General features: G+C 47.3%; 2 protein-coding genes across 13 annotated transcripts in view; one reads left to right on the forward strand and one right to left on the reverse strand.

Annotated features, from left to right (window-relative positions):
- LOC308608560 (steryl-sulfatase-like) overlaps window positions 1-25,679 on the reverse strand; it is a 171,738-nt gene extending 146,059 nt beyond the window's left edge. For 3 of the 9 annotated variants that reach the window (XM_081221789.1, XM_081221786.1, XM_081221788.1), the window contains exon 1: window positions 23,680-24,065. Coding sequence is in view for 1 of the 9 variants with exons in the window: in XM_081221781.1 (XP_081077907.1) it covers window positions 24,106-24,377 (272 nt within the window). In the remaining 8 variants the exon portion in view is untranslated. Of the gene's footprint in view, window positions 1-5,071; window positions 6,155-6,516; window positions 7,668-23,235; window positions 23,314-23,679; window positions 24,066-24,105; window positions 25,550-25,630 lie in introns of those variants that run through there. The other 6 variants (XM_081221781.1, XM_081221783.1, XM_081221782.1 and 3 more) reach the window with 6 other exon arrangements.
- The window catches only part of LOC308608562 (pseudouridine-5'-phosphatase-like), a 442,308-nt gene continuing 438,054 nt past the window's right edge, over window positions 23,262-27,515 (forward strand). For 3 of the 4 annotated variants that reach the window (XR_014014194.1, XR_014014195.1, XM_081221792.1), the window contains exon 1: window positions 23,262-23,710. Coding sequence is in view for 2 of the 4 variants with exons in the window: in XM_081221792.1 (XP_081077918.1) it covers window positions 23,314-23,710 (397 nt within the window). In the remaining 2 variants the exon portion in view is untranslated. The remainder of the gene's footprint in view (window positions 23,711-27,515) is intronic. The other variant, XM_081221791.1, reaches the window with a different exon arrangement.

Here is a 27,515-nt window from a genome sequence, read left to right on the forward strand (position 1 = left end):
GGCCTCAAAAAAACACAAACAAGTGTGGCTAGTTGTGTTTCAGAGCTCAGAATTCTTTGGATTTTAGAAAGTAATGGCTTTAAAAAAAATCAAAACTAATTCATTAAAAGGATTCAAAGACTCCCTCCAACGCTGAGCTGCCTTCACGACGGCTTTTGGCACTCATAACAGACACACTAGTTTTCTACACTGAAAGCATTCATTCTGTCACACACACCATTTAGCAATTGAAACAACCAAAAATTGTAACCATGTGAGGTGATGGATGTTCACTAAAATTATGGTGGTGATCATTTGACAATACACATGGTATAGCAAGTCATTGTGTTGTACATCTGAAAGGTATACAATGTTAAGGTCAACGATATCTGAGTAAGACTGGAATATCTATAAATTTGTCATTCAATAAAGCTGGAATATATATGCATATATTCACCATTACCTTCATATATATAGGTATAATACATCTATACGTGTATATGTTCACCATTACCTTCATATATATAGATATCTATATATGTATATATGCACCATTACCTTCATATATATAGATAGCTATATATGTATATATGCACCATTACCTTCATATATATAGATAGCTATATATGTATATATGCACCATTACCTTCATATATATAGATAGCTATATATGTATATATGCACCATTACCTTCATATATATAGGTATAAAACATCTATACATGTATATATTCACCATTACCTTCATATATATAGGTATAATACATCTATACATGTATATGTTCACCATTACCTTCATATATATAGATATCTATATACATATATATGCACCATTACCTTCATATACACACACACACACACACATACTATATCTTCAAATATATCATGTAAGCCATATACCTTGAGCAAAGTTTTAGAAAGCAACCTGCAATCACACATATTAATGGTTCCGCAGCGATAAACACGACGAATATTTGCATTCTGTCGGCTAAAGAAAGACTACTCAACGTTACATCAGTTTTACATTCCTCAGTTCAGAACAAGTGTTGCTGCCAGACACTTGGCTTCCAATCTTTTTCTTTTCTTTCTGGTTACAGACAAAGGGCTGTGGATCGGAAGGCAGGGCTTTGTAGAGAAGCAATTGAAGAAGTCAGGCCCTGGCAAAGCCCTCTTACGCTGAATAGTATCTTGGCCAATCCCGTGAACTCACATAACCCCACAGTCTCCTCATCTGTGACAGAGGTGGCAGGTAGGGACCCAGGAAACCCTGGCCCAGTGACTTAGTTCAGACAAGCTGGGGCGTCCTCCAGCAGAAGTGAAGAGCTGCCAGGAGACCTCAGGGAAGAGCTACAGACAGGACACAGGGGCCCTCTTCCCGCTTCCGTCAGGCCTCCAGGGGCTCCTTCCTGTCTCCAGTTCAGAGGTGCTAACCAGGAAGCCTTCGGCAATGTTTGGACCAGGGCAGAGGTATTCTCAACCCCCTACGGTGCACAGGACACTCCCATGTCAAAGAATGATGTGGCCCCAAAAGTCAGCACTGTAGTGCCCAGGCCGAGGAACCCTGCTCCACCGCAAAGCTCTGCCTGAGGCATTTTATTCTATTATTTTATGAAGTATAGTTGATTTACAATGTTGTGTTAATTTCAGGTGCAAAGCATCGTGATTCAGGGTTTTTGCAAATTATATTCCATTACAGGTTATTACAAGAGAATGGCTGTAATTCCCTGTGCTATACAGTAAATCCTTGCTGCTTACCTATTTTATATAGAGTAGTCTGTATCTGTTAATCCCATACCCCCAGTTTGTCCCTCCCCCGTCCCTCTCCTCTTTAGTAACCGTAAGTTTGTTTTCTGTTTCTGTATTGCATGTGCATTCATTTGTATTATTTTTGAGATTCCACATACATGTGATATCATAGAGTCTTTGTCTTTCTCTGTCTAACTTATTTCACTAAGCATAAGACCCTCTAGGTCCATCCATGTGGCTGCAAATGGCAATATTTTATTCTTTTTATGGCTGAGTAATATTCCATTGTATATATGTACCACATCTTCTTTATCCAACCGTCTGTTGATGGGCACTTGGGTTGCTTGCATGTCTTGGCTATTGTGAGCAGTGCCTTGTGCATTTTAAATGTTTATTGTAGGTCAGTGGTTGTCATCTGGAGCTGAAGGGACATGGGGTAACACCTGGAGACAAGTTTGGTTGTCACATTTGGGAGGGGGGTTGATACTGCCATCTAGCAGGTGGATCCTAAATATCCTCCACACACAGGTCAGGCCCTACAGCAAAGCATCTTCCAGTGCTGCAGCTGAGAAACCCTGGGGTAGACAAATTAACTGTAAAGGAGACCTCCCCACCCCAACTCTCCATCTATCTGTAGACAAGACAACCCCCCGATCCTGGAACCACTAAAGAGGAACACTGGACCCAGGACCCATTCAGTCTCACCTGCAGGCTTTCTACCAGAGTTGACAGTCAAGCCAGCGGCCCTAGCTGAGCCCAGCAGTGTGTCTTCCCCTGCACTTGATGCTCATGATAGGCATTTAATGATCCCTGACATTGGCACTTGCAGCATTTCCCAAGTTTTGTTTTCCATCTCGGACAGCCTTGGAGGTGAGACTACGCTTGTGTTTCATCACTGCTACACTTTTTCTTTTTTCCTTTGCAGTACGCGGGCCTCTCACTGTTGCGGCCTCTCCCGTTGCGGAGCACAGGCTCCAGACGCGCAGGCTCAGCGGCCATGGCTCACGGGCCCAGCTGCTCCGTGGCATGTGGGATCTTCCCGGACCGGGGCACGAACTTGTGTCCCCTGCATCGGCAGGCGGACTCTCAACCACTGTGCCACCAGGGAAGCCCTGCTACACCTTTTATTTACCTGGATCCCAGGGGTCCTAGGTAAGAGTTCACTGACTGACTGATCGAGAGTTTTACAAGGTTAATATCCAAACAAAGCGGGGGATTTTAATCAGAAGACAAGAAGCAAAGAAAACAACAGAGGTGGTGTCTGGTCTGGAGAACACGGCTTAGGATTTTTACCCACAAACTTTAAATGCCTGTTTCATCCAGCCTTTTAAGGGATGCCTGGCATTTACTGTTTAGCTTTTAAATACAAATAGAGGGAGACTTTATATCTTTTTTTTCTTTTTCCCACGCCGTGAAAGCTTTTACAGTTCTGAATCCTGATGGCATCAGTTGTTATATTAAAATCTCATTATAAATGAATATGGGGCAATATCTCAGTTGGGAAATATGAATGACCCTGGAGACACCAATTCATACGAATAATCTGTCAGGTATTGCCATGGGTTTACTGAACACACAGAGTGCCCTACGGCAAATAACCACGTCGTGGAGTAATCTTTCAACAAAATAGTTTCACCATTTTTAGTAACATCATCTTGGATGGCAATTGTTTCTATCAGCCCTCTAATTCCATCTGCAAGGGTGAGCACAGAAGACAAAACTGATGTAGACAGGAAATCTGTTGATACCTGGATAAGAAGTAAAGTAAGCAAGAACTAGACATCTTAATTCTTTCCAATCATTCATTCACAAGGGAAACGTGGAGGCTGAGGCTGAACGGGGGGTTACATGCATTTCTTAGCATCTATCTCTGGGGGAAAAAATAATATATTTGGCTGGTTCATAACAGGTAGATTATGTATGGCATGCATTGCAAAGGACACACTGTCCCAGATGCTGAGTTTTCTGTAATTGACGTACATTTGCAGAATGGACAGGTTGATTTCTGAACCACAGACTCATTCCCTGTTTAACCCGGCTCCTTTATACAGAAGCCAAACCCTGTCTACGTAGACAAACACTGGAATGATAAACAGCATGTCGGAAAACACAGCCAGTGTAGCCACAAGGAGTGGTGGAAGCCATGGTCCTGAGGACACACTCAGTGGTCGGTGTACCTGCCTCTCAAGTAGGTAGGAAATCTGGTTGTCATTTTTCAGGACATAGATTCAAGTGGCTCATGCCAGACTTTGAACTTGTATATTTAGAACAGAAAATAAAGATGTGTGGGACTTCCTTGGTGGCACAGTGGTTAAGAATCTGCCTGCCAATGCAGGGAACACGGGTTCAAGCCCTGGTCCGGGAAGATCCCACAGGCCGTGAAGCAACTAAGCCCGTGCTCCACAACCACTGAGCCTGTGCTCTAGAGCCCGTGAGCCACAACTACTGAGCCCACGAGCCACAACTACTGAGCCCACGTGCCACAACTACTTAAGCCCGCGTGCCTAGAGCCGGTGCTCCGCAACAAGAGAAGCCACCGCAATGAGAAGCCTGCGCACTGCAAGGAAAAGTAGCCCCCGCTCACCGCAACTAGAGAAAGCCTGCACGCAGCAACAAAGACCCAACGCAGCCAAAAAATAAATACCAAATTCCTAAGTATGAAAAAAAAGGAAAGAAAAGAAAGATGTGACATGGAAAAAAGGTTTAAAAAAATTGGAACTGCTATTAACTCCTCAAAATTATGTTTCGGAAAAGCAGCAAGTACTAAGCTGAGAATGACATTTGTCTTTCATGGAATACATTTGATGGCAAATACTTCTTATTCATATTCCTTGTATCCAACTCAGAAGCAGTGGTTCTAATACTTTGAGAGCTAGGGTTAATGGACCCAATTTCTCTTTTGAGTCAAGCTACAGCACAAAGTGCACCTCTTTACTCACTTCCTCTTAGGTTTCTTGTTTTTACCCGCAGGTGTTTTCCAAGTATGAATTTCATCCAGAAAGAAACAAATAAAGACTATGAGGCAATTGCTTTCCTCTCCCAGAAGACTCCCTTGTTCCAGAGCAAACAAACAAATGAATACATATCAGATAAACTGTTGCAGGTGGCTTTGCAGATTTTTTTTTTAAAGGTAACACTCCAGATAAAACACATACTTTCATTAGTCCCACGCCAGGTAATTCAAACCTCCACCTGCCCATAGCTAACACTTAGCCCTTCAACTTATGTAACTAACTCTTACCCCATGTATTATTTAACTATTCCAGAAAAAGAACAAAACAGGGACCTGTAGACAAAGTAACTATTCCCAGAAGCAAAAAAAAGAAAAAAAAAAGAATCCAACTCACCAACTCATGAGGCTTTCAGACAGAGCTATTCTCTGGCACACAGAGAAGGTGCCTTGATCGCAGGGACCTCACACAGCTTTTCCACTGACTGCACTGAACAGCATCCCAGCCAAGAGCTCAAGGGCTTTGAACAGTCATTGGACAGCCCGGGGAAGTTATATGGACTTACATCACTGGCTGTAAAGTCATCACCGGATAACTGGTGAAGCTCTCATAAAAAAGTTACTTAACGCCTGAGTTTCTTCACGTAGTCCTCCCTCAGGCCCCTAGTGCCTCATCTATGAATCAGAGGGGAGCTGGGCTTCCTGAAATGATCAGTCACACCTTGGCAGTAATCAAACGGACACATCTATCATTTCTGAATACTGCACCGTGATCTTTCTTTTCCTGCTGGCACCTTGAAGTGGGAGGGGGGAAAAAAGTGGACATGTACTCAGAGCATCTCGTGTGTGCACGGGAGTGTCCACGCCAGTGTGCACAGCAGGCAGGTGTGGCAGGTACACACGTGTGGGTGGGGAAGCTGAGGGTGCTGGAAAGCAGTGGGGAGGTGGGCGTCACACGTGGGGACAACTGCTCCCCCACTGGGAGGCACCGGGGTGCGGGTGAGGCCATGCGCAGCCGGGGCTGCGTGCCGGACGCCCTGTGCACGGCCCACAGCACAGCAGCCCTGCATCCCTGACTATCACGTGTCTCGCTCCCCCTGGCACGCGGCACACACAGCCCCGAGGAAGGCATTGCCGGCCAACACCCAGGATGAGGAAGTCGGCCGGGCAGCCCTGAGCCTGGTGGGCGGAAAGCAGCACAGAGGAAGTGCGCCCGGATGCCTCAGCCCCCACGTCTGGGGGACACGTGTACCCCGGGAAAGATAACTGTCAGCATTTCTCTTCTGGCCTGTCTCCTCCCATCCATCATTATTTCGTTTTGTTTAGGTAAAAAAAAAAAAAAAAAAAGGAAAGACTAAATCTCCACCTTTGTTTTCCATGTCTATAAATAAAACCTTACTTGGTTTTAATTATTTTGTGTGCCTCTGGCTCTTGGCAGGCACTCACATAATTAATACATAATGTAGCGGCTGCTGACGTATTTCCCGTTCTTCATGGAAACCCAGGGTGATAGTATGGTGAAACCTGAAAAACTATTTTAAGCTGAATAAGCATGACTCTGACATCATCAAAAAGTGACATCTAGGGCTTTCCTGTTGGCGCAGTGGTTGAGAGTCCGCCTGCCGATGCAGGGGACACGGGTTCGTGCCCCGGTCCGGGAAGATCCCACATTCCGCTGAGCGGCTGGGCCCGTGAGCCGTGGCCGCTGGGCCTGCGCGTCCGGAGCCTGTGCTCTGCAGCGGGAGAGGCCACAACAGTGAGAGGCCCGCATACCACACAAAAAACAACAACAAGGTGACATATGGTCTTAGAGGGGGGGTGGGATGTCTCCATAGAACTTACTCGTTGGAGAGACGGTTCACAGTATCAGGGGCCAAAATTCCAGCACGTCCCGGGATGCTTCTGGTCACTGAATGCTTCAAAGCCCAAAACTCAACGCCTAGTGCAACTCTAAAGCTGCAGGCTTAATTCCAGGGTAAGTCACGAGGGAAGGCGTGGTTCTGGTGGTCTGGGAAGGGAGAGAATGAGGAAAGAGCTTCTGGTGTGTTCACGGATCACTCACTGCACCCCTGGCTGCTCTCCTGTCCCTCCCAGCAAGGAATGTAGAGGGAAAGATAAGGTCAAAGGGGCTTATCACTCCCCTGCAGCTGGTACTGTCCAGAGATGGCTTCAGGCCACTGGAAGGGCTGACCTTCCCTCTGAAGTGCATTCCTACGAGTTCATGGGACCTGTCCCAGATGGATTCCTCCCCATGGACAAGTCCTGAGACTGGGGGAGTGGGGGGTAGGGGGAGGGTGTGGCTGCGACTCCTTCTCAGCTGGAGTCCCCCGCACCCCCCCAGGAGCAGAAGTCCAAACAGCGGCAAGACTCCCTCCCTGCTGGTCCCCATGGGCCACCGAGGTCAGCTGGCCGTGCATCTCTGAGAGCCTTGGGAAGCCCAGCCTCTACCAGCACAGCCCCCTCCCTGGAAATTCAGGCAGGAGTCAGGCCCTTGGGGCACCAGAGATGCAGAATGAGGTCTCACCCTCTCTAAGGGGTCTCACTGAAGCCTCACAGGGCTTGGGTGAAGCAAGAAGCCCACCCCTCCACAAGGAGGGGCACAGAGCTAATGCCAAAGAAACCTCTTCCCAAGCGCCCTCCACTTCTTCTTTTATGCCCTTGCTGCTGGATCACAGAGCCCACAGGGTTCCATGCTGCCTACTTTGAAGATTCCTCCAGGACCTCATGCTGACACGTTACCCTGCTACCATAAATACTCCCCTGGGAAATAGCTCAACTAAAGAACCTAACCTTACACCTAAAGCAATTAGAGAAAGAAGAACAACAACAAAAACCCCCCCAAAGTTAGCAGAAGGAAAGAAATCATAAAGATCAGATCAGAAATAAATAAAAAAGAAATGAAGGAAACAGTAGCAAAGATCAATAAAACTAAAAGCTGGTTCTATGAGAAAATAAACAACATTGATAAACCATTAGCCAGACTCATCAAGAATAAAAGGGAGAAGACTCAAATCAATCGAATTAGAAATGAAAAAGGAGAAGTAACCACTGTCACTGCAGAAATACAAAAGATCATGAGAGATTACTACAAGAAACTCTATGCAAATAAAATGGACAACCTGGAAGAAATGGACAAATTCTTAGAAATGCACAACCTTCCAAAACTGAACCAGAAAGAAACAGAAAATATAAACAGACCAATCACAAGCACCGAAATTGAAACTGTGATTAAAAATCTTCCAACAGGGCTTCCCTGGTGGCGCAGTGGTTGAGAGTCCGCCTGCCGATGCAGGGGACACAGGTTCGTGCCCCGGTCCAGGAAGATCCCACATGCCGCGGAGCGGCTGGGCCCGTGAGCCATGGCCACTGAGCCTGCGCGTCCAGAGTCTGTGCTCCGCAACGGGAGAGGCCACAACAGTGAGAGGCCCGCGTACCGCAAAAAAAAAAAAAAAAAAAAATCTTCCAGCAAACAAAAGCCCAGGACCAGATGGCTTCACAGGCGAATTCTGTCAAACATTTAGAGAAGAGCTAACACCTATCCTTCTCAGACTCTTCCAAAATATAGCAGAGGAAGGAACACTCCCAAACCCATTCTGCAAGGCCACCATCACCCTGAAACCAAAACCAGACAAAGATGTCACAGAAAAAGAAAACTACAGGCCAATATCACTGATGAACATAGTTGCAAAAATCCCCAACAAAATACTAGCAAACAGAATCCAACAGCACATTAAAAGGATAATACACCATGATCAAGTGGGATTTATCCCAGAGATGCAAGGATTCTTCAATATACGCAAAACAATCAATGTGATACACCATATTAACAAATTGAAGAATAAAAACCATATGATCATCTCAATAGATGCAGAAAAAGCTTTTGACAAAATTCAACACCCATTTATGATAAAAACTTTCCATAAAGTAGGCATAGAGGGAACTAACAACGTAATAAAGGCCATATATGACAAACCCATAGCCAATATCATTCTCAATGGTGAAAAACTGAAACCATTTCCACTAAGATCAGGAACAAGACAAGGTAGCCCACTCTCATCACTATTATTCAACATGGTTTTGGAAGTTTTAGCCACAGCAATCAGAGAAGAAAAAGAAGTAAAAGGAATCCAAATCAGAAAAGAAGTAAAACTGCCACTGTTTGCAGATGACATACTATACATAGAGAATCCTAAAGATGCTACCAGAAAACTACAAGAGCTAATCAATGAATCTGGTAAAGTAGCAGGATACAAAATTAATGCATGGAACTCTCTTGCATTCGTATACAATAATGATGAAAAATCTGAAACAGAAGGAAACACTCCCATTTACCACTGCAACAGAAAGAATAAAATACCTAGGAATAAACCTACCTAAGGAGGCAAAATACCTGCATGCAGAAAACTATAAGACACTGATGAAAGAAAATAAACATGATACAAACAGATGGAGAGATATACCACGTTCTTGGATTGGAAGAATCAACACTGTGAAAATGACTATACTACCCAAAGCAATCTACAGATTCAATGCAACCGCTATCAAAACTACCACTGACATTTTTCCCAGAACTAGAACAAAAAATTTCACAATTTGTATAGAAACACAAAAGACCCCGAATAGCCAAAGCAATCTTGAGAAAGAGAAACGGAGCTGGAGGAATCAGATTCCCTAACTTCAGACTATACTACAAAGCTACAGTAATCAAGAGAGTATGGTACTGGCACAGAAACAGAAATATAGATCAATGGAACAGGGTAGAAAGCCCAGAGATAAACCCATGCACATACGGTCACCTTATTTTTGATAAAGGAGGCAACAATATACAATGGAGAAAAGACAGCCTCTTCAGTAAGTGGTGCTGGGAAAACTGGACAGCTACATGTAAAAGAATGAAATTAGAACACTCCCTAACACCATACACAAAAATAAACTCAAAATGGATTAAAGACCTAAATGGAAGGCCAGACACTATACAACTCTTAGAGGAAAACAAGGCAGAACACTGTATGACATAAATCACAGCAAGATCCGTTTTGACCCACCTCCTAGAGTAACGGAAATAAAAACAAAAGTAAACAAATGGGACCTAATGAAATGTAAAAGCTTTTGCACAGCAAAGGAAACCATAAAAAAGATGAAAAGACAACCCTCAGAATGGGAGAAAATATTTGCAAATGAAGCAACTGACAAAGGATTAATCTCCAAAATATATAAAGAGCTCATGCAGCTCAATATCAAAAAAACAAACAACCCGGGCTTCCCTGGTGGCACTGTGGTTGGGAGTCTGCCTGCCGATGCAGGGGACATGGGTTTGTGCCCCGGTCGGGGAGGTTCCCACATGCCGCGGAGCGGCTGGGCCCGTGAGCCATGGCTGCTGAGCCTGCGCATCTGGAGCCTGTGCTCCACAACGGGAGAGGCCACAACAGTGAGAGGCCCGTGTACTGCAAAAAAGGAAAAAAAAAAAACAAAAAAAACAACCCAATCCAAAAATGGGCAGAAGACCTAAATAGACATTTCTCCGAAGAAGATATACAGGTGGCCAACAAATACAGGAAAGAATGTTCAACATCACTAATCATTAGAGAAATGCAAATCAAAACTACAATGAGATATCATCTCACACCAGTCAGAATGGCCATCATCAAAAAATCTACAAACAATAAATGCAGAAGAGGGTGTGGAGAAAAGGGAACCCTCTTGCTCTGTTGGTGGGAATGTAAATTGATACAGCCACTATGGAGAACAGTATAGAGGTTCCTTAAAAAACTAAAAATAGAACTACCATACGACCCAGCAATCCCACTACTGGGCAGATACCCTGAGAAAAACCATAATTCAAAAAGAATCATGTACCACAATGTTCACTGCAGCTCTATTTACAATAGCCAGGACACGGAAGCAACCTAAGTGCCCATCAACAGATGAATGGATAAAGACGATGTGGCACATGTATACAATGGAATATTACTCAGCCATAAAAAGGAACGAAATTGAGTTATTTGTAGTGAGGTGGATAGACCTAGAGTCTGTCATACAGAGTGAAGTAAGTCAGAAAGAGAAAAATAAATACCGTATGCTAACACATATATATGGAATCTAAAAAAAAAAAAAGGTTCTGAACAACCTAGGGGAAGGACAGGAATTAAGACGCAGACATAGAGAATGGACTTGAGGACATGGGGAAGGGGAAGGGACGAAGTGAGAGAGTGGCATGGACATATATACACTACCAAACGTAAGGTAGATAGCTAGTGGGAAGCAGCCAAATAGCACAGGGGGATCAGCCTGGTGCTTTGTGCCCACCTAGAGGGGTGGGATAGGGAGGGTGGGAGGGAGACGCAAGAGGGAGGAGATATGGGGATATATGTACACATATAGTTGATTCACTTTGTTATACAGCAGAAACTAACACACCATTGTAAAGCAATTATACTCCAATAAAGATGTAAAAAAGAAAAAATCCCCCAGAAGGATTTATCTTAGCAAGTAGCAAGAGGACTTGGAGTCAGGTTCCAAGCTAGCCGTGCAACCTCGGAAAAGTACACAACCAGCCTGGAGCACTGGCTCTCTCTTCTGCTGCGTTCCAGGCCAGGTTATTCACAAGATAATGGACCAGGACACAGTGGCTAGAACATAAATAAAGGCTCCTTTTGGGCTAACTTTAGAGAATGGAAGTGAAAAGATTGCACTTGATAGAACTATGTAACCCACTTGTGCTCTGAGGTCAGGAGAAGCAGGGGCTTTGTTTTATTATGCCTCGCAGAGGCGTAGTAATGAAACTGTTCAAGGTGGAACCTAGGTGATGTTTGACATCCTTCTCACCATGGTGACCACCAAAGGAACCCTCAAGATAAAACTGGGCACATCTCCTCACTTTGGAGTCTGCAGAGGAGAGCCCAGTGGAGAGAGGGTTGGTGGAAAATTCCACCCTAGGACTAGGGCATGATGCAGTCAGTCAAAGACTAGCAAGCAGTGACTCATTCTCCAAAATGGATTGTAAAGACCAAGGCTCGGTCCTTAGGGCATTAACTAGAGGAATTTGCATCTCAATGCAATCAGGCAACTGGGACCAGAGCAATATGGCGTTCCTGGGAGGGTCATCTCTTTACCTGGACCGGGCCTGGAACCTCAGGATCCACTGTGCAGCTGGCCTATTACTATCTGTCATCATCTTCTATTGTCTCTGCACGGGATCAAGTGCGTGCATTCTGGATGTACAGGTTCAGCTCTGCAGCTCTGCAGCTCAGGATGGGCTCAGCTATTCTCCAGCAAGCCAGTGCCACCTTCTAAAGCTCAGAAATGCTGACTATTATGTATAGGATGGATAGACAACAAGGTCCCACTGTATAGCACAAGGAACTATAGTCAATATTCTGGATAAACTATAAGGGAAAAAGAATATCATGCGCGTGCCACCAGGCAGCACCCTGAAGGAGACCAAATGTGGGCACAAGGAAGACGATTGGCCAGAGACAACCCGGAAACTAACCCCATCACCATAAACCCCGAGACCGCGAGCCACGTGGCAGAACAGTTCTCCTGGGTCCCCTCACCCTCCTGCTCTCCAGCCGGGCGCCCCGTCCCAATAAAGTCTCTTGCTTTGTCAGCACGTGTGTCTCCTCGGACGATTCATTTCTGAACGTTAGACAAGAGCTCACTCTCAGGCCCTGGAAGGGTCCCCTTCCTGCAACAGGAGGAAGGAAAGAGGGAGGGCAAGAGAACTCAGTAGGCCTTGTGAGTCCTAGTAGTGAGCAGCGCTCCCGAGGGGGAGGTGGGGGGACCCTCAGGCCCCTCCCTCAGGCGTCCGTGGTCATAGGGTCTGAGGGCCAGAGGGAATTCTGAAACAGCGTGCGGGTCAAACATGCGCCTCACTGCCCCCAAGGTTGACCATTCAGCCTCAGTCCATACACGTGATTTTGCCCAGTGCTATTGATTGAGGTGCGAACACCGTGTGTGTTAGCAAACATGTTTTCCCTCATCAGTGAATGCTACGAAGCTCATGCCAGAAGTTCCCTTTTCTTCTTAAGAAACTGAACCTGCATTTTACTCCTTTTGTAGGACTTTAAGACCTCTGTCCATTTCCTGAGGGTTGGTTTAAAAGTTAACTAATAAAAGCTGTATCTATATAATATTCTAAGTCAACTACGCTTCAATAAAAATGTTTAAAAAGCTGTAAATATGCTTCACGCTAATATGCACATTGCATTATGCTGAAATCAAATAAATCGATCTGGGGCATGGATGTCTTTCCACACTCTCCTCGCTAGACAGCTGGAGGACCCACAGGGACACACGACCATTCCCCATGGAGATCACTGGCCAGGATCCACACACACAATAAATGCTAGTAAGGCTTAACTGATTTCCTGTTTTCTACATAAAATCCTCACACGTCGAGGTCCTCACATGCCTGCACACCACCACAAAGAGTCCTTCATGCCCCAGGAGGAGAGGGTCAGTGGCCTAGACCTCTTGGGGACCTGGGTGAGATGCAGACACTGATTTAGGAGGCCCGGGTGGCACCTGGGGGTCCGCATCTTTGGCAAGGTTCCAGACGGTGCCGATGCCGTGGGTGTGTGGACCACTTTTGCCGTCTACCACTGTGAGCACTAAACAGGGCTCCTGTCTTGAAGGCAGGTCCTCCAGGTGGTACTCTGAACGCAAAGGAAGTTAAGACTAATGACCTTCCTGCAAAATACTAACAGCATCCTGGAGGAAAATGCCACAAGAGGCAAATGCAGCCATCCACGTCAGGCCTCCCTTCTGGAGTTCCCAGGGCTTGGAGGAAACAGGTGGGAGGAGGGGACCACATCCCCTGGTCCCCACTCCCCTGCCAGCTACATATGGAAGCCAGAGCTTTTGGTTTCCCAGCATCATCAGGCAAGGTGCCCCCTTGGGTCCATCCTGACCCTGAATGTGATGCAGAAGCCTATCTCCTCGGGCTGGAGGGTGCGGGCAAGGCTCGTGAGCCCCCCGTGGCTGGAGCAGAACACAGACTGCAGGTACCTGTCCACAGACGGCCGCAGAGAGCACCAGGCCCAAGCCCAACCTACCACCAATCTCCGCTGGATGGGACGCGCACCTCACAGACGTGAAAACAAGGATGGGGCAGAGGCAGGTTATGGATGGCGGCTACAGCGGACTGGCCACCAGACAGGCAGACCCTAGCTCCTCGAGGAGCTGAGAGACCGTGGCAAGTGACTGTCGGCTTACTTATCTGGTGTCTATAAGGAAAGTGTTCATTGGCAGGACACTTAACTGTGTCCTAAAAGTGAGAAAGGACACATTTTCTAAGTAGCAATGAGCATGCTGTGGTCAGGAAGATGCTGTCAAAATGGATCGGTGAAATGTTTTAGCTGTACAGGGAGTATGTTTTTTTGTTTTTTTTTTTAAACCCTTCTTGAATCCAGGACAGAGAGCTCTTGAATTGGGTCATGAATTCTTGGAGTCAAGGGACATGGGGAAGGTGACTGCATATACAGGGCAGAACCTCTGAGCTATGACCCCGCTTTCCTGATTCATTAGGCTACTGGGATTCCATACACATGAGTCCAGATATATGTGTGCATGAGTGTATGTACAGACAGATAGAAATAAAGATAGATGGACAGATAGATAGATAGATAGAGGAATGGAGAGATGGATGGATGGATAGATGGATGCATAGACAGAAGAATGGATAGATAGATAAGACAGACAGACAGGAGGTGCTTGCTACTGGCATCTTGTGGGTAGAGGCAAGGGAGGCTGCTAAATATACTACAATGCACAGAAACACCCCTCCTCCCCCCCCCCGACCAATAAAAATTACTGCATTATTTTGCTAGGGCCTCCGTAACAAAGTACCACAGGCTGGATGGCTTAAGCAACAGACATTTATTCCCTCCCTGTCCTGGAGGCTGGAAGTCCAAGATCTAGGTGTCTGCAGAACTGCTTCCTCCTGAGGCCTCTCTACTGGGCCTGTAGATGGCCATCTCCTCCCTGTGTCCTCACGTGGTCGTCCCTCTGTGTGTGTCTGTGTCCTGATCTCCTCTTCTTATAAGGACACCAATCCTATCAGGGCCCACCTTAATGACCTCATTGTACCTTCATCCCCTCTTTAAAGATCTCCAAATACAGTCCCATTCTGAGGTCCTGGTGTCTGGCTCGGGGTTCAGCACTGAATTTTGGAGGACACAATTCAGCCCATAACGACTTTCCTGCCCCAAATATATATAATGCCAAGGGGGAAAACCCTGAACTAAAGGTACGTGGGCGAGTGGCTTCTGTAGGTTCTAAAACCTCAGTTCAACACTTACCTCTTTGCCTCCCTTCCTCTGTGCTAAGGCTGTGTGGTCACCTGCAAACTCTCCTTGGCGACCCTGCTGTTTTGCCCTACAGGCCACCTGTGGTGCCACGTCTGGGAGAGAACGTCAGCCTACGTGGACCCTGAGGCCAGAGGTCTGCAGGATGGCCTGCATTTCTGGTCCTCACAGGCACGTCCACATGGCTGTTAACAGGAATGTCTGCTTCAGTCACCCAACCACAAACTCGCCTTGCTTTAAATGCCAGGAGAGGCGGGCTCACGCCTGTCACCCTTTCTCTACCTTATTGAGGCCCTGGGCTCGATCATATTCTAACTGCATCTCACCACGGGTGGCAGCTGAGGAAGGCCCGCAAAGGGTCCCCATGAGCCTGTGGCGGAAAGGTTCCTGTGATGCAGGGCTTTCAGCGCTTAAGTGGTAAAGTTGTAGGCACGCCAGGACAGCCTGGTCACTCGATGTAGGATAGAAGTAAGTAAAAGACCTGGGTTATCAGTTTTTTAAAGAACAAAATAAAAGATAATATTCTATGATGGACTGAATGTTTGTGTCCCCCTAAAATTCATAAAATTCAAGCCCTAACCCCCAGTGAGACGGTATGTGGAGGTGATATCTTTGGGAGTTTATCTCTTTTTTTTTCTTTCAAATTTATTTTTGATTGAATTATAGTTGACTTACAACACTGTGTTAATTTCTGCTGTACAGCAAAGTGACTCAGTTATATATCTATACATTCTTTTTCATATTCTTTTCCATTATGGTTTACCAGAGGATATTGAATATAGTTCCCTGTGCTATACATTAGGGCCATGGGAGTTTACTTCTGATATCAATTCCAATTCCAGAGTTTTCCGACCCCAGGAAGCAATTCTCCAGCACCAGTGGGGTGTCCTACAGTTCAGCTCAACTCTGACCTATCTACCCGGAGATAGCTTCAGATCCCGCAGGGTAAGGGCTCCGTCCCACAAAGTCGCCCCCCTCCACTGAACACCTCCCCCTGCCTACATGCCTTAAGACATCCACCAAAAGTCCAGGTTGTCACCTGTGCATGTGACCAACCAGTTTTAGATCAGAGGTTCCTACAACCCGCTCCTCAGGTTTGATTAACTTGCTGCAGTGGCTCTCAGAACTCAGGGAAACAGCTTACTTTACTGTTTACTGCTTTCTCATAAAAGGACATGACTCTGGAACAGCCAGTTGGGAGAGATGCACAGGGCAGGTATGGGGAAGGGGGACGGAGCTTCCACGCCCTCTTTAGGGCATAACCCTCCCAGCACCTCCACGGGTTCACCCAGCCAGACGCTCCAAACCCGGGGTTTTTATGGAGGCTTCATTACCTGGGCATATTGATTATATCATTGGCCATGTATGATCGATTCAACCTCCAGCCCCTCTCCCCTCCTCGGAGTTGGGGGTGAATCTGAACCTTCCAACCCTCTAATCAGAAACTGAACCTTCCAACCCTCTCATCAGACAACTGGTTCCCCTGGCAACACGTCCTCACAATTAGGGGCTTTGCAAAAGTCACCTCATTCACATAACAAAAGACATCTTGAACTCTTTCCTCACTTAGGAAATTCCAAAGGTTTTAGGAGCTGCCTGAAATGGAACAAAGACCAAATATGTATTTCTTATAACTCACAGGGAAGTAATTAGGTTCAGATGAGGTCCTGGCGGTGGAGCCCCCACAGTAAGAATAACCTACTTATAAGAATAGGCACCAGACATCCACCCCCACCTTCCTATCCCATCTGAGGACACAGAGAGAAGGCAGTCATCCAAGAACCCAGAAGCAGTCTTTCCTCAGGAACTGAAGTCTGCCGGTACCCTGATCTCCGACTTCCAGCTTCCAGAACAGTGAGAACTAAACGTCTGTTGTTGAAGCAGCCCGGTCCATACCTTGTTAGAGCAGCCCATGCTGACTACCACAATTTCTCAGTTAAGTGTCTCTCACCAACAACAAGGAATTGACAAGTCTCTGAAACTGACAGACAACTACCCTTAGCACTTACCTAAGAGGTCATGAGGGCTTGAGTTTTTATTATTGTGTGCTGTTTAGAGTTTGATCTTATTAAATAAAAAGAATATATATGTTTATGTATATTTACACTTTATATATGCATATACCTTATGTAGGGATGGATATACTTTATGTATATTTATATCCATCCATACATAAGGAATACAAGTAAATATATATATATATCTAAAATATATATATTATATATATATATATATATATATATATATATATATATATAACAGATATGCCATTGTATGGATATATAAAGAGTGTCAAAGTTTCACTCAAGACACCAGTACTTTGATGTCTTTCCTCCAACCCCTGTACCTTAAAATTTCAAGCTGCTCCCATGTGAGTGCTCCAGGTCAAGGAAAGTTGAGCATGGAACCCTTGCAACTGGAGAAGGCGTCCTGGCATCTCCAAGCTCACCGCAAAGCCCCACTGGTCCTGCCACCAGCAGCCCCAAATGTTCCTCGGGTCCTGAATCAACACAGCCCTTTGAGACTCAGCTCAGGTGCTGTGGGGCTTTCCAAGTGTAACCTGCAGGACAGGCATCAGCCGTGAATTTCACACATCCTAGGACCAGGGTAGACGGAGCTAGGGAAGGAAATCAGGGCTGTTGAGAGCAAACTGCAGGCCTGGGACTGCTTCCAAAGATAACTTGGGCTCTAAGCAGCTTTCCAAATACAGCACACAAAGCAAACACATAGACGGAAGAACCAAGACAGCAAAATAAGGAAGCTGAAATAAGTTTGGACTGTACAGAGAGTGGCATATATACGTATATGTATATATGTGTTTTCTTTTACAATAAATGGCATGTGTAAGTTTATACATTGTGTGGGAAAGGATTGTCTTTTTATCTGTGCCATCAGACATGAGCTTTCGACACCATCGTATTACAGTTTCCTGGATTGTCTGTGTTGCACTTTAAAGTTGTCAGGAAAAGTAAGCTATCGTGCCACAGGGAAAAGACAATTTTGCAAAAATAAAATGTAATTCATGGAAAGAAAGTCATCCTCCCTCTTCATAGAAGTTCTGTGTGTATCCGTCTCTGTCAGGAGAATTATGAAAAGCTAAACAGGACCTAGTGACCTGTGTAGAAACGACTTTAATAGAACACATTTTCATTTTTTTTCAATCTACCTTGTGACAACGAAGCATTACTCAGTTTTCTTGTTGTTGTTGTTGTTTTGAAGCGAAAGGCATCTTCCATTGTGTACAAGAGGTGTTTCTGAAGTGTGGAAAATAATACCACAAAAAATATTATCTGAGCCATGTTTTCACGCCTTGTGGGAGAAGTTCCCCAATGCATCTCTTCCACAACTGCCATGAGATTTTGTCAGCTTAGCTGCTGTGAAGGGGGAACCCACTGCCAGCACCTTGGTTCCTGGAAGTGAACAAACTGGATTGTCCACCCAGACATGCCCTGTGTTGCAGCCACGGCACCAGGGCAAGGGGGACGCTCTCCAAGGATCTCTGTACCAGGACGTCTGATGCCTTCATCACCTGTATCTACGTCCTTGCTTATTTTTGCAGCAAATCTTTAGGAAGCTTCAAAACCCAGGCAACTCCCTAAGCTCCTTCTAAGGAGCCAACTTTTCCTAACATGGAGATCTCCTGCATTATCCCTGCTGTTTCCAATCCTTCACCCTGGCGTTGGACGTTTTTTTTTTTAATATTCCTTTTGGGGGGCGGAGTCACGATGGCGGACTGGACTAGGAGGACACAGAATTCGCGTCTCCGCGCAACTAGGGCACCTACCAGGTACCGGTAGGGGACCACGGACACCTAAGGGGACAGCAGGAACCCCCAGCGACCGCATAGGACGTTGGGGGTGAGGAGAAGGGAGGGGGGAAGAGAAGTGAAGGTGGGAGGGGACTGGCGCCCTGAGGGGCGGCTCGGGGAGGGGAAGGGATCCCTCGCCCGAAGGGGGAAATTGGGGAACCCCTGGGAGGAGAGGATCAGAAGGGAGCGTGGCCGGGTTTCCCCTGCCCACTTGGGCCCCCAGGAACCTGCTGAGATCCCGGGCCTGATCTTCTGCCCACCGAGGCCCCCTCCAGCCACGAGGGTCCTGAGGGAGAGGGAGGGAGGGAAGGGGGAGCACAAGTAAAGGCCGGAGCTCAGGGACCGGCACCCCCCGAGGGGCGGCTGGGGGAGGGGAGGAGTTCCTACACCCACCTGTGGTTAGAGGTCCAGCGGGGATGGGGGAGACCCTGGGGGAGGGGGGGGCGCGGAGGAACGGAAGGGAACGCAGCCAGCACTGTCCCTGTCCACTTAGGCACCGGGAAGCCTGTTGGGCTACTGGGCCTAATCCTCTGCCCTGGGAGCCTCCCTCCTGCCACTCAGAGCCCAAGCCCCGCCCCTGCACCCCACCCAGGGCCCCACCTCTACACTCGGAGACCCCCCCTCCGAGACCCCCTCCAACGTGCTGGACCTAAACCCCACCCACACACACCCACCCAGGGCCCGTCCCACTCCACTCCAGAGGCCGTCCTTTCCACAGGCTGCCTGTCCCCTTCCACGCGGGTCCTGAGCAGAGGCCCCGCCCCACCCTGAACCCCACCCCTGCCTAAGTTCCACCCCCGCCTCAACTCCGCCCCCATAGCCAAGGCTTTTGGGGTTTTTTTTTTTGCTTTTTTCCTCTTTTAGATTGGGGTTCTGTTTTACTTTGTTGATTCACTGTTGTTGATTCATTTATATCTTTATTTTTTCTTATAAATCTTTTCTTTTTCTTTTCAAAAATTTTTTTAAATTAATTAATTAATTTTGTTTTGGCTGCACTGGGTCTTCGTTGCTGTGTGCGGGCTTTCTCTAGTTGTGGTGAGTGGGGGCTAACTCTTCGTTGCAGTGCACGGGCTTCTCATTGCTGCGCCGTCTCTTGTTAAGGAGCATGGGTTCTAGGTGCGTGGGCTTCAGTAGTTGTGGCACATGGGCTCAGTAGTTGTGGCTCGCGGGCTCTAGAGCGCAGGCTCAGCAGTTGTCACACATGGGCTTAGTTGCTCCACGACATGTGGGATCTTCCCGGACCAGGGCTTGAACCCGTGTCCCCTGCATTGGCAGCCGGATTCTTAACCACTGCACCACCAGAGAAGTCCAAAATCTTTTATTTTTATAATTTTATTTTATTCTTTATACTTTGTTATTGTTCTGCTCCTTTTGGCTTGTCCCCCCTCACCCCCCCCCCCGTTTTTTTTTCTTTTTTCTGTTGAGGTTTTGTTTTATACTGTTGCAAATGTTTCAATTATATTTTGATTTTTCCTAATATATTTTTTATCTTTCTAATTTTATTTTGTATTTTATTCTTTGTTATTGTACTGCTCCTTTTTTTCTTTTTACTCTTTTTTTGTGTGTGTGTGACACTGTGCAGCTTGCGGGATCTTGGTTCCCAGGATGGAGGTTGGGCCTGAGCTCCTGTGGTGGGAGCTCCAAGTCCAAACCACTGGACTAATAAAGAACCGTAGGCCCCAGGGAATATCAATCAGAGTGAGACCTCCTGGATGTCCTCATCTCAGCACTATGACCCGGCTCTAGCCAACTGCCTGCAAACTCCAGTGCTGGACGCCTCAGACCAAACAACCAGTAAGACAGGAATACAGTCCCACACATAAAAAAAAAACCAAAAAACAAAAACGAAACTACAAAAGAATATGTTACAGGTGAAGGAGTAAGGTCAAAACCTACAAGACCAAATAAATGAAGACAAAATAAGCAACCTACCTGAAAAAGAATTCGGAATAATGATAGTAAAGATGATCCCAAATCTCAGAAACAGAATGGAAAAAATACAAGAAACTTTTAACAAGGATCTAGAAGAACTAAAGAGCAGACAAACAGTGATGAACAACAAAAAACTGAAATTAAAAATACTCTAGAAGGAATCAATAGCAGAATAACTGAGGCAGAAAAACAGATAAGAGAGTTGGAAGATAAAATGGTGGAAATAACTGCCAGGGAGCCGAATAAAGAAAGAAGAATGAAAAGAATTGAGGACAGTCTCAGAGTTACCATACGATCCAGCAATCCCACTCCTGGGCATATACCCTGAGAAAACCATAACTCAAAAAGACACATGCACCCCAATGTTCATCGCAGCACTATTTACAGTAGCCAGGACACGGAAGCAACCTAGATGTCCATCGACAGATGAACGGATAAAGAAGATGTGAAAAAAACAAAAAAGAAGAAGATGTGGCACATGTATACAATGGAATATTACTCAGCCATAAAAAGAAACGAAATTGAGTTATTTGTAGAGACGTGGATGGACCTAGAGTCTGTCATACAGAGTGAAGTAAGTCAGAAAGAGGAGAACAAATATTGTATCTTAATGCATATATATGCATATATATGCGATTTAAAAAAGCGGTACTGATGAATCTAGTGGCAGGGCAGGAATAAAGACGCAGATGTAGAAAGCAGACTTGAGAGCGTGGGGCAGTGGAAGGGGAAGCTGGGATGAAGTGAGAGAGTGGCATGGACATATTATGGGGAAGGATGCACACCTCTGTGACTGTATTAAAAGTCATTAAAATGTACACTTTTACACGGCTGATTTGTATGGTATGTGAATTATATCTTAATCAATTTGTCAGAAAAAAAAAACTGCACGAAATAAATAAATAAAAATGCTCCTTTTATCTAAGCAATGAACAGATGCAACATTGTTACCATGGGAGAGACAAAGAACTCTCTCCTTTGTGTGTCCATTTGTTTCCAAGAATGGAAAGAAACTGAGAGCAAGAATTCTAAAGGTTCCAGCAGGTGAGCATGGACACACAGTATGCGCCCGATATTTGTGGAATAAATCTTCTGCAGGTTGAATGGTGTCCCCCTCAAAAAAAAAAAAAATAGTGTAGGAGTCCTAACCCATAGTACCTCAGAGTGTGCCCTTACTTGAAGACACGGTCTTGACATATGTAATGAACTTAGAAGGTAGTCATGGGTCTGGGTGGCAATCCTATATGACTCATGTCCTCATAAAAAGGGGAGACTTAGACACAGAAATAGATGCATAGAGAAAACACAATATGATGAGATAGAGGAATAAGGCCGCTGTGTACAAGCCAAGCAGAGAGGCCTGGAACCAATCCTTTCCTCAAAAAGCATTAACCCTGCTGACCCCCTGATCTTGGACTTCTGGCTTGAGGCAATACCTTCCTGCTGTTGAGACTACCCGGTCTGTGGTGCTTTGATACAGGAGCCTAGCACACTTGGGTCACAGCCCCTCCACTAACTGGTTGATGAACTGCCTTCTCTGAGGTCCAGGGTCCTCAATGGGAAATCATGATTGGAGTAAAAACAGGGAATGTGTCTAACAGCGACAGCTCTAAAAAGACATACATGAATTGAGCATATACTATTTGCCAGTTCCAACAGCTTGACCTGCCTTGCGTCATTTAACACCCCTGTTTTACACACGAGGAAACGAAGGCACAGAGGTTTACTGCTTATTGTTGATACATTTGCTGAACTCAGGTGCCTCCAAGTGCAGTTTACGCACTTCACCAGAAACACAACGCTCAGATTTTAAAGTCTCTGAAACTTTCTTATTTCTGCTTCTTGAAAGATCCTATCTTTATGCTTAAACATGCATATGCAATGCCAACTAACACAATAGAAACGGGGTGGGGGAAAGTATTCCTGAGACTGGTCGAAAAAAAGAATGCTTTTCAGGTTGCCTTCAGAAAGTTTGGGGGGAAAAAAGAAAAAGAGCAATCAAAGACAGATGAGACATAAAGGAAAAACGGCCAGGCATTTTAAAACGTATTATTTCGGCCCTTTCCTATCAAACTTCGGCGGGGGGGCTGCTTCGACCAGCCAGGGACGCTCGGGGGATAAAGGCGGAAAGGATGCAGACCTGCGCGCCTGCGCCTTACGAAGCACGCAGGAAGCCGGGCGGGCAAGACTGACACGGAAACCTGCCCGGCGTCCAGGGACGGGCGCTCCGGGCCGGGACGAAGCCACCGGGGTCCCCGTAACTAAGGCCACCTGGCTACCCATTTACTTGGTGGCTCTCAAGGATGCCAACCTGAGCATCTATGCACTCCTTCCGTCAACCCCATGCGCCGTCGTCCCTCCACGCCCTCCCTCCTTCCTCATGCCTTTTCCAAATTCGAGCCAGGCATTGGCACCTAGATTAGGAACTCGGCTCTGCTCCGCCCCTTGACTCAGCGTCCCAGCCCGTTTACGGGTGTGAAGTGAGCGGGCGGGGGGGTGTGGATGCGGGCAAACCTGTCGCGCCCGCGCGTGCCGCTTCTTAGCCCCGCGGCGACGGCTGGGGTGACTGTTCTCGGCGCGCGTGCGCAGGACATGCCGGCGCGGCCCACAGTGCGCGGGAGCGGCTCCGGTCGTGCATTCCAGGACCCTCGGAAGGAGGCCAGACGCCGGCGAGCCGCGGAGGCGCAGGGCGCGCGATTTTTGAGGAACCGCGCGAGGACGCTTGAGGCGCGCGCGCGCAGAGCGGCTCGGGGCGCACGGGGCTTCACGGAGCGCGCGTGCGCGAGAGCGTCCCGGGGCGCGTGCGCGAGGAGGCCGGGGGCGGCGCGTGCGCAGCACGGCTCGGGGCGCGCGGGGAGGCCCGGAGCGCGCGTGCGCGCGCCTCTTCCCCACCCCCAAGTCGGCCGAGACGGCGGCACAATGGCGGCGCCCTTTCCCCCGCTGCGTCCCGTCACCCACCTGCTTTTTGACCTGGACGGCCTCCTTCTGGGTGGGTAGCCTGCGGCCGCCTCCGCGAGGGCTGTCCGGGGAGGGTGTGGGCGGGGGGCACAGGCTCTCAGGGGAGGGGGCCGCGGCGGGACGGTGTGCGGGGCCCCCGGGTTGGCGGGCGGCGGGGGTGCAGGGCCCACGTCCGGCCGGCCGCGCTCGTGGCTGAGGCGTCGACGGCGCCCGGGGCACTTACTTCCGGCGGCCGCGCGGCGCGTGGGGACGGAGTGCGTGGGGGGGCGGTGCGTGAGGGCGCGGTGCTCGGGGACCACCGCGCGGGCGGGAGGTTGGCTTCGGGCCTCGGGGGCCGCGGGCGCTGCGCGCGCAGCCGGGCCTCCATTTCCCCGTCTGCACCCCGGCCTCCAGGATCCCTGCCGGCTTGCTCCGAGGTGCACGCACCTTGCTCGTAGCATCCTACAGGGCAGGGTCCTCCACCCGCCGATTTGGGGGCCTCTGCCGACGTCTGGAGGCGTTTGGGGTGGCCTAGCTGGAGGGTGGGAGTTTACTGGCGTCCAGAGGGTAGCGGCTGGGATGCGGCGGAACCTCTCGCGGTGCACAGGACCGCTCCACGCCACCGCGACTGCTCCAGACCCAAGTATCTGTAGCGCGAAGGCGGCGGAGGAGCCGTGCTCAGCGGTCTGGCTGGTCCGAGTGACTCCCAGCAGGGACATCACCGGGGAGCAGCAGTTTTGCAGTGCAGAGCCCGGGTCCCCACCCCACAGCTGCCCAATCAGAATCTACATTTTCACCCAAGTGCCGGAGAGTTGGAGGTGCACACCCGTGCTGTGGCTTTGAGCGGTTAACAATCCTGTGCGCGCCGAACAGCCCCGTAGTCGATGGTGGTAGGCATGAACTTACCCACCGAGGCGAATTCAAGTAGCATTCGTAGAAAACGCTGCATTTATAACTCAACAGAGAACTGCTGTGAACTCTACCCTACAGCTTGGGCGTATGTTTCATGACACTACGCGGTGTTACGGGGTTAGGAAACGCGTTCTGACCTCATTGTCTCCGGAGGGCTTCATAGGACTTGAAAAATGTCTGCATGCTTTACGTAGGCTACTAACCTGGTGGAGGTGTGCATACATCAGTGCTGCCCTCATAAAATCCTGCAAGGTGGGAGGAGATGTTTGCACTGACAATTAAAAACAAAATCGGCACCACTCAGAGAGGGAAAGTTACTTGCCCAAGGTCACACAGCTAATAAGGGACAGAACTGAGAAATGACTCCAGATCGATCTGAATCTAAATGTAAGTGATATCGTGCGCATTTTACAGGGGGAGTGTGACCTTGCCCCCATGATCATTTGGCTCACTGGTTCAGTAGTAATGGCACTGATTTTTTAAAGGCACACAAAAAACAGTCTTATTTGTATGGACCCAGAGATACAAACGAATGAATTCCTAAGGGGGAAAATAAATTCCCATAGAGGTAGAACAGTGTATGCAGCTACTAAATCTGAAATGACTCAATTTCAAAAAGCATCTGGGATTCGTAAGTAGAGTTTGGAGACGTGAGTTTTCCTGCTCAGGTGGTCAAGTTAAATTGTCAGATAAATTCCTTATGCTGTAATGAAAAGTCCAGAGAACATGTTTTGCGAGTCTTATGAATTTTAATACAAACTGAGGTGTCCCATTAAAATTCAATTTGTTAGACTTCTCAATGAGCTTGATGCTTCATCCCCACTCAAGGTGCACACATACCTGTTCCCCGGAGCCATGAATGTGACTTATGTGGCGGTGCCTGCAGGGGCAGTTATCAACCAGGGTCTCCTCTTGGCTAGTTCAGGCACGTTTAAAGTTTATCAGGCATTGGTCTGGCACTGTTACCCAGTCCTCTGAACTGGTCAGAGAAACAAGAATTAGTGGCCTTTGGGAAGATAAGAGCTGGCTCTTCTTTCCCGCTTCGTTCTCTGCCCTTTACCTCATTTCACCCTGACTCTTTGAGGCGGTAAGGCCTTGCAGAACTTTATCAGAAAGGCACCTTTGCTTATTCTTTTTTTTTTTTTTTAACAAAATGTCTGGTATAAAACACCACTTTCCAGAATGTGCTCCTTTACCTCATTTAATCTACTTGATTATACCTGTTCTAATTCTTAAGCACCTGACTTCAGTTGTCTGTTGTTTGCATAACAATGTATCCTCAGTTTATTATGAGGTGTTTTTAGGTGGGCCTGCTTTTCAGAATTGTGAATCCATTTCCCTAGTAAGTTCTGTTTGTTAATGTAGCCCCAACCCTTGTATTCTCAGGGAAGTGCAATTGAAAATAAAGAGTTGCATGGGGAAACTTGTTTAACCGGAGGAGAATGAGGAAGTTAGTGGAGATATTTGCAGAAATGTTGACCAGAAACCCAGGGTTACTTTCTAGTGCTTTTGAAATGTTTGATGCTGTTTTCCTTTCAATTTTTGGAATCTGTTTTTGTTGACAGAGGTAACAATTAGCTGTGAGCTAGGTAGTAATTTTGACCCTCAAATGCCATTTAGAGACAGAGACCAAGGGGACTGAGATTATTTATGAACAAGGATAAGATTTTTTATTTTTTATTTAATTTTTTGCTGTACGCGGGCCTCTCACTGTTGTGGCCTCTCCCGTTGCGGAGCACAGGCTCCGGACACGCAGGCTCAGCGGCCATGGCTCACGGGCCCAGCCGCTCCGCGGCATGTGGGATCTTCCCGACTGGGGCACGAACCCGTGTCCCCTGCATCGGCAGGCGGTCTCTCAGCCACTGCGCCACCAGGGAAGCCCGGACCATTCTCTTTAAGAGACAAGAAAGTTGGTGGTCCAGAGTCCTGCTATCTGATAGGAGTAGCACCACGTAAGATTTTGTTATAGCAATATTAAAGAAGCAAGAAGACACAGAGGAAATGAACTTGAATGGTACTATTTTTCCTATCCTGACACATCCAAAATATTGTTACTCAACACATGATTAGTAAAAAAAAAAAATAGTTGAGATAGTTTACGTTCCTTTTTGTTACCTAGCCTTTGAAATTTGTGTGTATCTTACACTCACAGGGCATCTCAGCTCAAACTAGCCAGATTTCATGGGTTCACTTGCCACGTTTGGCCAGTGCCTACCGTATGGGACAACCCAGGTACAGAGCCTTAGGAAGCAACTCACTGATGCCTGCTGTTGATAACGGGGCCAGATGGAGGGTGGATGTTAAGAATATTCAGAATTAGGAATGCTGATATATGTAAAATGTGGTATAGATAAAATATGCTTTCTAGGAGTCTGTTACAGTAATTAAATCCTTAAAGAATCAGCCAGGAAAAATAAAAAGCTTATTTTCAAATGTTTAAAAAATAAGCAGAAAAATAATACGATAGATCTGTGAGGGGAAATACGACTCTTTGCAGTGTCGATTATAATTGACCACGTCTCCATAAACACACAGAGATGGCAGGATTTTAATGGGTGACACCTGGCTTTTACTTCACCTTCACGTAGAGGAATAGATCCCCTGTCCTGTACCTGTTTGTACTCCTTTAGCTTCCTGCTTGCCAAATATTAATCATAGCACTTGAGACCGTGTGGAAGTGCCCGTTTCTCCGTCCGGGGCCCAGGGTACAGCGTGAACTCTGGGTGGAGGTGGGACCTTGGTGGTGCTCCTGGGGCTCAGGGATCCATTGTTGACCGAAGCAGCTCGCAGCCCTGCCCAGTCTGCTCGGAATCCGCTGTCACCCGTCGTCCTCTGGCTCACCTCACCTACGCTGGTTTCTGTGGGCGCTGGGACCTCCACAAAGCTGATGACAAGCACAGGATCTCCCTGTACAGCTGTAGCACACGCCCTAGATGAGTTTTCGG

The sequence above is a fragment of the Mesoplodon bidens genome (assembly GCF_964165515.1).
Source record: "Mesoplodon bidens genome assembly, chromosome: X".
In the NCBI taxonomy this organism is placed as follows: Eukaryota; Metazoa; Chordata; class Mammalia; order Artiodactyla; family Ziphiidae; genus Mesoplodon; species Mesoplodon bidens.